The following is a 10,789-nucleotide window of genomic DNA, read 5'->3' on the forward strand; positions in this document are numbered from 1 at the left end:
AATTACAATTCAAATTCTTCATCGGATTTATCTAATCCTTATTTAATTACCATACTACATGTAAAAGAAAACATTTATAATTTTTAAAAAGTATATATATATATATAATTTTTCTTCTCCTATAATTTCTAAGTAGATAAATATATTAATTTAATTACAATTCAAATTCTTTATCTGATCTATCTAACCCTTATTTAATTACTATACTACATGTAAGAGAAAACATTTATATATATATATATATATATATTCAAAAGAAAGTAGTAACATGTATTAAAAAAAAAAAAAGCAACGTGTATTATAAAAAAAAAAAAAAATGTAGCAACATAGTGTAATCTAATCATTCTCAAATTCTTCATCTAATCCATCTAATCATGATATTATAAAAAAAAAAAAAAAAAAAATTAGCAACGAGTATTATAAAAAAAAAATTAGCTATTATTTTTTTTTAATAAAATTATGTCTTCTGACTCTTCTCTCATGCTTTCAAGGACAAAAATGAAATTTTTATGTTAGTCTCTCTACTTCAAAAATTTATATATTTATTAATTTAGATTGTTCTTAATTATTGAATTAAGGTTTCCGCTTAAATATACTTTCAATTGTTGCTTTCGATAGTTTCTAATTATTAAATTTAAGGTTTATCTATTTAAATACAGATGATTAATTGAGCTTTAAAGTTCAATGCATTATTAAAAATTATTTTATATTCCTTTTTAGGTATTTTTACCGTCTTCCATTCAATTATATATATATATTTTTTATGATACTTTAAATCTCACACAGTAGTTTCTTAAAAAAAAAAAAAAAATCTCACACAGTATATATTTATTATATAACTTAAAAATAAAATATTTATTTATTTTTATTATCTACTTTTAAATAAATTATTTACATATGAATTTTAATTAATCCGTAGAGGGCATAATGCCACTGTTAAGTGAAATAGTGAGTGATAGCAGGCGTTTATTTAATTTAATTAATTTTATCCTCGACGCAACGATATTAGTACGTTTAACCAAAAAAAAAAAGAAAAAAAGATATTAGTACATGTGATCCAACGTGGCATATCCCTATAGGCAAACAGACGGAATTCGACGCAATGAAAAAAAGAAAAAAGAAAAAAGTGTATAAATAAAGAAGTGTTTTCACATTCACAACGATCTTTTTTTTGTTGATAAAAAGCATTGAATTGAATCCCAGCTTAATCCTTGTCAATTGTCAATTGTCAATTGAATTGCTGATGTTGGTAATGCTAAGTCAGTTTTTGATTCTTTGAATATATAACAAATCCTCTCGCAACTCGCAAATGGCGGAAGAGATTGAAACGATGTCGTCGTCGTCTCTCTCCGAAGACACTCCCTCGCAATCTCAGGTTCCCTTCTCTTCTCTTCTCTTGTACATATTCTATTTTTTTTATATATATAATTTCAGGGAGTTTCTCTCTCATGATTTATTAGTAATATCTGGATTTGATTTGTTTTTTTTTTACCGAATCATTTTATTCCTTTAACTTCTCATTACGAAGTTGGGTTTCATCTTTGAAATTCGAAAGAACAATTTGAGACCCTTTAATCATTTTTAATTTTTTTATTTATTTAATCCCATTTTGTTTAAAAAAAAAAAAAAAAATTCAATGCTATTTGACGTTTGAATGAATATGATGAAGGTTGGATGCGAAATTAGTAATAATAAAATTTGTTATCTTTTAACTTTACATTGGTTGAAGGACATTCAGAATAATATATTAACTTTTTGATGATATTTTTTGATAGTTGGAGTTGGGGGATTTGAACCCTGGATGGATGGATATGTTGGAAATGCAAACCAATTGAGCTAAAAGTATTTTTTTTTTTTTTTTGGTAAGAAAAGATAAATAATAATTTGGAAATAATGCTCAACTCAGCTCAGCTGTATGGATGGGATGGTTTAAAACACTTAGTATGCACATACACTATTATTACATTGGTGGCTTTCCTATCTATCTTAAATTAAATGACTTCACACTCACACTCACAGTGGGGTTTGGTTTTGTAATCTCAGGCTCCTGCATTATCCAGTTTTCCAGCTTTCTCAAATGGTGATTTTCAGATGGTTCCAGTCATGTACCCAGCACTTGTTCCGGGCTTACAAAATCAGGACCATATGAATCGTGGAGCAGGCATTTATGCTGTTCCTGTTTTCTCCTGTATGGGCCCTGTTGCTGGACTTCCATCTAACACTCTTATTCCTCTTACCTACAATTTCCCCACGTAAGCAGCATCTCGTTCAATTAATCTACTCTCTTCTTACTTTTACACTTACAAAAGCATGGATTATCTGTGGATATTGGTATCACCCAAAATAGATGCATTCATTCTTTATATGCTGCTGAATGCTGATGTAGTCTGTATCAAAATTAATGTTTCGTTACATTTTCTATTCTTTTTCACTTTTACAGTTTTAGTAATTAAATAACACAAGCATCCATAATTTAGTCTTCATTCATAATGTTTCTAACAAATCCATCCTGTCTGTTTGTCAATTTTTTTATTTTATTTTTATGTTTTAATTATATTGGTCAAATATATTGTTTAGTGTACTCATCTTGGCTGTTATACCCTTGGAAGTTATTAATCATCATATCCATGAGTTCAGTAATGAGGAAGGGTGGTTTCATTTAGGTTTATACACTACAAGATCAATGTCAAGAACATAGATTAAAATAACAACAAAAGGCATGATTGTTGTTAGTATACCAGATGATTTTTTCTGAGGCTTTGTTGGCTTCAGCTTGATAATAATGACGATGTTGTTGATTTACTCGAAGACTTAGGGAAGTCATTCTTTATGTGGCAAGTTTTGATTGCCACAGATCTGCTTTGTGTGAATAAACTGAACCTTTATGTCATACCTCATGACCATATTTAGGCTGCAAATATTGCCAATTAGCTACCAGTTAACTTGCAGAAGTGAGAAACATGGCTTTGCTCTAAATTATTCTGAACCCAGTTGGCATTAGAAAATACATGTATCTGTGATTGTTTAGTAGGCCTATGCACAAGGCAATTCCCATATAAACCTTTCTTGCATCTTAATATAGAATAAATTGCTTTTGGTCTGGCTGATATTAAATTGTTAACAATAAATGAAACCACTAGAAACTGTTTTGCAAATGTAATGTAATGCTCATTAATTTAGATCCTAATCTTTTTTTTTTTTGGGAGAAAGCTTTAGATCCTAATCTATGTGTAAAGTACTCTGACTAGGCTTTGGAGAAGTGTGATAGCTTTGAAGTTTGGGGAAAAGAGGCTGAGGGGGGGGGGGGTGTTGTTGGGGTTGGACTTCTAAGTTAAAGAGTGGCCCTCATGGTTGTGGTTTGTGGAAAAGTATTAGGATGGGTTGGGAAGATTTTCATAGATATATTTGAGGTGGGTATGGGAAATAGGGTACGGTTCTGGCTGGATTGTTGGTGTGGAGATCAATCTCTTAAGGAGGCTTTCCTGGTCTTGTATGATATTGCTACGGATTAGGAGGCTTTGGTGAAGTCTTTATTGGTGCGGCATCATGAGGAGGAGAAGAGGAGTTGGGATGTGCAGTTTCATCGAGCTTTGAATGATTGGGAATTGGATGCGGTGATGGCTTTTACTCACATCCTGTTGACCCATATTCCCTCCAGTAAGGTTGGAGACCGGATGAACTGGAAGTTGAGGACAAGTAGGGAGTTTGAGATTCAGTATTTTTATTGTGGGCTGAGGGAATCGTCCTTTGTTATCTTCCCTTGGAAATCAATTTGGGGGAGATCTTCACAGCTGATATTTTAAGGAGGAGAGGCTTTTATTTATTGGGTTGGTGTTGCATGTGCAGATGCGATGGGGAATCAGTGCCGTCTTTTGCTTCATTGTGGGGAGGCTCGCTGGTTGTGGAATTTTGTTTGTAAATCTTTTGGGGTTGCATGAGTGATTCCTGAAAGAGTGAAGGATCTTTTGCTCGAGTGGAGGAATTGGTTGGGTAAGCATTCTTCCGATATTTGGAATTTGACACCATTGTGTTTGATGTGGTATATTTGGAGGGAGAGAAACAGGCATACCTTTGAGGATATGGAATGCTCGAGGAGCAACTTCTCAAGTCTTTTATAGGGACTTTGTTTGATTGGTCACGAGTTTGGGGACTCACTTCTAGTGAGTCCCTCCTGATGTTTTTAGATTCCCTTTCTTCTTGTACATAGCTTTATCTCTTTTGTATTTTTGTGGCTACATCATGTTTTTTCCATGTCATAGTCTACTTTAATGATATCTTATCTTACCTAAAAGAAAAATAGGATTCTTGCCCCAAATTAGTAAACTCTTAACTACTTAGTTACATTCCCCCTCTCTTTTCCTTTTTCCTTTTTGGAGGCCAGGATTAGAGAGAGATAATACCACAAATTCTTGCCATTTTATTTCCTAGACAATATTAAAAAAAGGCTATCGATCTTTCTTGTACAACTCTTGTTTAAATTCATCTGTGGAAAATAATATGGATGATTGGTGATGTTAATCACAATGACAATATCCATGGTCTGTATGGCAGATTGGATTATGTTGATATGTTGTATGTGCTGACCAATTGTCCCTGCTTTCTTATCATGGTTGCTTGGTGCCATCAACAGTAGACGAAGTCCTGAGGCTGGTGTTGGAGGTGAAGAGCATGGGCAAGGAGGGCAACAGCAGCACCAACAGCAACAGCCTGCACCTCAAAGACAGGTTGTTGTAAGGAGATTTCAAATTGCTTTTCAGCTTGATTTGTTGCTTATTCTAAAGCTGGCTGCAGTAATCTTTTTGTTCAACCAAGATGGGTCAAGACAGAGGCTTGTTGTCCTCGTATTTTTTGCTTCACTTGTCTACTTGTAAGCATCTGAACCTCTTACCAATTTCAATAGATGTGCTCGGAATGCAACTTCTGCCACTCACTGGTCCATTGGATTCTTAAACATTAAAAACTGCGTGGTGGAAAAAGATTTCATTTATTTGCTTTATAAAAAAGTTTCAATGTTTAAGTTAGGATGAAAAAATGCATGGTCCATTGGATTCTTAAACATTAAAAAATGCATGGTGGAAAGAGATTTTGTTTGTTTTCGTTATAAAAAATTTTCAATATTAAAGTTAGGATGAAGCTACTTGTGTGTGTGTGTGTGTATTCATACGTTACATGTTTCTTTCTTATCAATTATTAATTTTTCTCGAATGATTAAGTTATATGAGTGACTTATCAGAAAATTAAGTTGTATGAGTGGAAGATGAATGTTTTAGATGTGGATGTTTCAGATACCAAACTGGAGCTCTCACACCAATAGTACGCTGGCTTTCACAAGGCATGCAGAGGGCAGCTGCGCCTCCCCATCCACCAAGACCTGCTGTCAGGGCTGAAAATGTTGCTGCTGCAAGACAGGGAGTTGAGAATGTTGCTGGGGCAGGTATATTCCGCTTTGTTTATGCAATACTTGAATATATGAAACACATGTTTCAGGACCTTTTTTTGGCAGATATTTACATAGAGAGAAATAGAGTGTACACATAGTTATCACATTACATATAGGACTGCAAACAACAAGCAAAGGGAAGCTGAACTTCTAGCTGATCAGCTTGGTCAAAATGGACAGTTTGACCTCTTTTGAGCTTGAAACAAGCTATAGACCTCCAGCTGACTCAGAAGTTGCTTGGTTTTGGCTTGTTTGTTGAATGAGCCTAAATTTTGGCATCTAGGTCACGCATTAATAAAACCTTAGTTCATTGCAGTCTAAATATCCAGAATAATTTGAACCTTTATACCAAAACAAAGTCTTAAACCATAGTCAGGCCTCAAGTTCCCTGTGATCAACTTACCTTTGTAAATGTGTCATGCAGATAAAAATATGGACTAAAAGTACCTTTTTTTTTCAGTTTTTCCAATATTAATGCAATTTCTTTTTAATTTCATCTAATTATTCGATTTTTTTTATTTAGTTTTGAATTATTGTTATTGTAAAACTTTAGGAACTATTTTTTTGACAGTTCCCTAAAAATTGTCAACATTGGCATTTATGCTACCCAAAGTTGTGCACAATTCAGTTTAGGTTGGTTCATTCTTGTTGCAACAGTGAACTCAATGAGATGGAATGCTTGCATTTACAGGTGATAGGATCAACATTTGCTATTATACTGTTTCTACTAGTGATAAGAAGCCACTTCTTAGTCCTCGGCCTTTCTTTCTCCTTTTTATTTTATTTTATTTTATTTTTATTATTAATAAAGTTATTTTCTTATTGGTGATTTTTCTTTTTTTTTTAAAGTAAAAAAAAGGTGGTGATAAGTAGCCACATTTTGGTATGTAATAAGCCCATAGGCCATAGGCCTTGAACCAAATGGCGTCTCTTCTCCCCAAACGGTTGGATGGTCTTATGGTGGGTGTGAGTTGTGTATCTGTCATTAAAAAATTCCCAAGGGTGCTTAACATTTTATATAGGTATCTTTTAAAAGGGGTGTTTTATTTCCTCTTTGAAGTTATGTTGTATTGTATAACCAATAGCCTTACGATATTTCCATTGAAGGTTGATGTTTGGGTTTTAACCTTGTGGAGGCAATAGTGCTTAGTGCTAACTACTGGCAATCTATAGCACCATTTGACCAAGTCACATTCCTTTTCTTTTTCCTTTTTTTTTCCCCCAATTAGAAGGATAAGGTGGTAATTTGCTAAGGAAAAGAAGTATCAGTTAGAGTTGGGAATGCACACTTATGATAGTGACATGAATGATACTTACAAAATAACATTCTTTCATTAACTTATGGCAGAAGGTCAACCTGGAGCTCAGATTGAGAATCAGCCTGCAAATGATGGAAACCGGGCTGTTGAGAATGAAAATGAGAATTTAGCAGAACCTGGTGGCGTCAATGGTGCTAATCATTGGTGGGGAATTGTGAAGGAAATTCAGATGATTGTCTTTGGTTTCATTACTTCCCTTCTCCCGGGCTTTCACAACATAGATTAGATCAGACTTTGTTGGAGACAACCCCTTTGAACCGATTCAAAAGCTGGAAACAAAATGGTTTTAATTTTTCAAATAAATGTGAAGTATTTTATATTGTCATAGTTATAACTTGAAGCATACTGTATGTGCAATGATAGCACCATTTTGGATAGTGTGGCTTTTAGTTATGGGTATCATATACATGTATTCAGGAAGTTCTTGTTTTTTCAGAGTTTATATTTCATGCGGAGGATTTTATTTAAGCAGTCCTATGTTTTTATCTCCCCTTTTGTGCTTATCTCTATATTGTATCCTCAAAACAACCTTCACATCATTCTTTGTTCATCACTAATTTGTTTGGCGAGTTTCCAATTCTTAATAAATAACTGTTTGTCAAGTGACTTCTGAAGTTTTTGTCAATTCTGACCAAAATGTTGAGAAATTGAAAATAACAATATACTTTTTCTTTTATTTTTGTTAGCTTGGTTTATATATATATATATATATATGAGATATATTCAAGTTATACCTTTTTTAAACCATTGGATCCAATGGTTAAAAAAAAGGCTATAATTATTGCAAATATTCTGATTAGAATTTAATTAATTACCCTCATTTATAACATTCTAAACCTATCTCTAAACCCAAAAATGGTGTGACTTCTGACTCTCCCTCTCATTTACGTTTCTCTCTCTACGTTTCTTTCTCCGTTTTGACATCTCCAGTTTTGGCAAGAATTGAGTAGTCTTCCCCACATCAATCTGAATTTCTTGCTTCTTGGATTCAACCATGTCAATTTCAGGTACTCTTGCAACATTACTAGGCACAGGAGGTTCAGTTGGAGAATCATTGTCCTGATTTACGCCACCCATGTTCTCTGTAAACATCAAAACTAAATACATTACCGATTGATTGCAAATGCCACCATAGAAAGATAAATTTTCTTGAAATCCTTTTAAAGAAAAATTTCTTCTTTTTTTCTCTATAAAAATTTTGGATTTATTAAAACCGTATACGAGGGACCTTTTGAAACAAAATATATGATGACCATCTATTGCAGCTAAAGAAATTCAGAAGTACCAGCTACTTTGACTGTATTTTTTTTTTTTTTTTTTTTTTTTTTTTTTTTTTTTTTGCAAATAATTTTCTTGTCCTTCAATCTTGATTTGGATTTTACAGTATCAACTATGTTGTTGAACATTTTCCTGCTCTTCTTAGTGACAACACCATTTTCAAATTCAAATTCTTTTGGTGAGTCATGAAGATATTGAACTTTTCTTCGGGTCCTCTTAGATGGCCTAGACAAAAATTTCCACTGCAGACTCCTTCCTTCAAGCAGATTTGTCCAGAAAATAGAAGGTGATTCATTGTCCACAAACTGCATTTTCCTCTCACCAAGTAATGAAAGATTTCTAGCATACAGTCAACCCTCCTGCAATTTTAAAATAATTGAGTAGTTACTTGGGTCACTGTTGTCACGTTGTCACCACTGTTAGGCAAATGGATTGACAACTCACAGAGCTCATCATCTAAAAGTGACTGTTCAGATGACATGTTTGAACCTGAGTCTGAGGAATTACAACCATGGAAGTCATCAAGCTTATTGAATAGATAGGGAGCACCCCAATTTAGCAGTGAATGACAAGTATGCGAGCTTATTGAGTGTATATTGCTATCAAGAGCCATACCCTGTGGAGGTGGTGGAGGAGAGAGAGAGAGTCAGAAGTCAAACTTTTTTTGGGTTTAGAGATAGGTTTAGAAGGTAATAAATGAGAGTAATTAATTAGATTCTAATCAGAATATTTGTAATAATTATAGTATTTTTTAACTGTTAGATCTACTTAAATCAAATAGTTTAAAAAATGTGTAACTCTTAAAAAAGTTTAACTCTCTCTCTCTCTCTCTCTCTCTCTCTCTCTCTCTCTCTCTCTCTCTCTCTCTCTCTCTCTCTCTCTCTCTCTCTATATATATATATATATATATATATATATATATATATATATATACCCCATGCCCCAGGTCTTGAACTATAAGCCCCCTACAAGCCACAACCCTGGGTTACTAGACCAACATGATCATTGGCAACAATTTACTTTCTTGACTATTTAGAGAGTAGGGAAGTAAGTATGCATGAACTCTCTATATTTGTCATGTGCTCCTACTGTTACTATAGTTGCACCCATGGTTGTCAAAATGACAATTTGGATCGTAAGATTACACAATTTTACGATCCCACCTCACCAAAACATTTAGGATCGTACGAAAATCGTAAAAATAGTAGGATCGTATGGGATCCTATTGATTCTACCGATCCTACCAAAACATTAGTTTTTGGGTTTTTATTTTTTTTTATGGGATAAAATTTTGGTTTTGACGAAGCTTTAAGGGTTTTTGTTTTACTATGTTGTGATGGAATGCCTTTTTATTTATTTTTATATAATTATGTTAACTTAAGCAAATTTTTTCTGGTTTCTAGTTCACTTATAATCAAAATGAAGGAATGCTTCATCATTTCTAATGAAGAATTTATACTGGCTTAGCTACCTTTTAAGCTATAATGTTGTTAAATTTGTTTGATCAATATACTAATTTGTGTTCTAATATTTCTAAAATTTTTTTCTTATATATAATTTTATTAGTATGCTTGTATATATATATTGATTGATTGATTTTTTTGAGCATGCTCTATAATTGTTGCTGAGTGGTATAACTTGAATAGTTAAGTGTGAAGTTCTATCTTAATCTCCTTTGCAGCTCTAGTATACAAATATATAATGTCTACATAGATGATGAAATGGATGATAACGATAAGGACAGTGGTTATAAAAACCCTAGAATAGGAATAATTAAATGTTCACTTCACCTTAATATTCATCTTGCTTTTGGATTTCATATTTTAGTTAGCTAGTTTCCATTTGATAACTTATTTTGGATTTTAAACTTGGAACTTGGAAAATATTTTCATGTGTTGATAAAAGATTTTGGTATTTGATTGCTAATTAAACATTTATTGAACTTTTTAGATATATTAGGTCAAAACTTAAATATATTTGTTTCATTAATATAGATGTAGCGATGTATGACATGCAAATTGCATCATATGATGAAAAAATCTTTTTTTTATTTTATTTTATTTTATTTTTTTTTATGGATAAGTTCACAATTTACATGATTATTCAACATAAAAAGTCATTATCAATGTGTTTTTTATTTTAAATTTGAAAATATGTAGGATTTTACAATTCACAATCTGATCCTCCGATTTACGATCCCACCTACCTCCCACAATGTTACGTAGGATCCCAATTTTGATAATCTTAGTTGTACCAAAAGTAAAAACCTAAGTTACTTGTCAAAATGTTATGAAATTTTGTTGTATCCATGCCCCTACTCACATCCAATAAAAGTGGAACGGTAATTCTTGAATATTATTTTGTATACTTTACAAATCAGGCAACCAGTTGTTATTATTTTCAAAATTCAAAGAAACAAAGCACAAGTGTGAGGATTAGAATCCTCTGCAACTTTGAGATAATAACTCTTCTAAAATGTTTTTAAAATCTTATTCATCTATCTCAAAGAAATAGATTTGGATTTTGTTAAAAATTATTTTATAATTTTAAGAAAATATTAAAAGATTGAATATTAAAGATTGTACAAATATTAATTGTAAGGACCCAGAAATCTGTGGCCCAAGCCCACTTAGAACAATGGGTTGTGCCTTACAAACCTGGCCTAAATCAATAAAATTTGTAAGAGGTGAGAAAGGACAACAACAATGAGCTCTGTCCAAGGACATTTACAAGGAAGAATCTCGTTTTTACT

General features: G+C 32.6%; 1 protein-coding gene across 1 annotated transcript; it reads left to right on the plus strand.

The window, feature by feature from the left end:
- Nucleotides 1-1,160: 1,160 nt before the first annotated feature.
- LOC126713776 (uncharacterized) lies at nucleotides 1,161-7,230 on the plus strand. The gene is made up of 5 exons (XM_050413638.1): nucleotides 1,161-1,375; nucleotides 2,044-2,252; nucleotides 4,631-4,867; nucleotides 5,286-5,434; nucleotides 6,789-7,230. Exons 1-5 carry the CDS (start codon nucleotides 1,310-1,312, stop codon nucleotides 6,983-6,985), a joined length of 858 nt encoding a protein of 285 aa, XP_050269595.1. The 5' UTR covers nucleotides 1,161-1,309; the 3' UTR covers nucleotides 6,986-7,230.
- The last annotated feature ends 3,559 nt before the right edge of the window (nucleotides 7,231-10,789 follow it).

This window comes from Quercus robur, chromosome 2 (genome assembly GCF_932294415.1).
Source record: "Quercus robur chromosome 2, dhQueRobu3.1, whole genome shotgun sequence".
Classification (NCBI taxonomy): domain Eukaryota; kingdom Viridiplantae; phylum Streptophyta; class Magnoliopsida; order Fagales; family Fagaceae; genus Quercus; species Quercus robur.

What these genes read in the sequence shown, in the direction of transcription:
- LOC126713776 (XM_050413638.1), top strand. Translation starts at nt 1,310, where the DNA reads ATGGCGGAAGAGATTGAAACGATGTCGTCGTCGTCTCTCTCCGAAGAC. An exon ending in CTTACCTACAATTTCCCCAC is followed by an intron (nt 2,253 to 4,630) that starts GTAAGCAGCATC and finishes TGCCATCAACAG; the next exon opens with TAGACGAAGTCCTGAGGCTG. An exon ending in TTTGCTTCACTTGTCTACTT is followed by an intron (nt 4,868 to 5,285) that starts GTAAGCATCTGA and finishes TGGATGTTTCAG; the next exon opens with ATACCAAACTGGAGCTCTCA.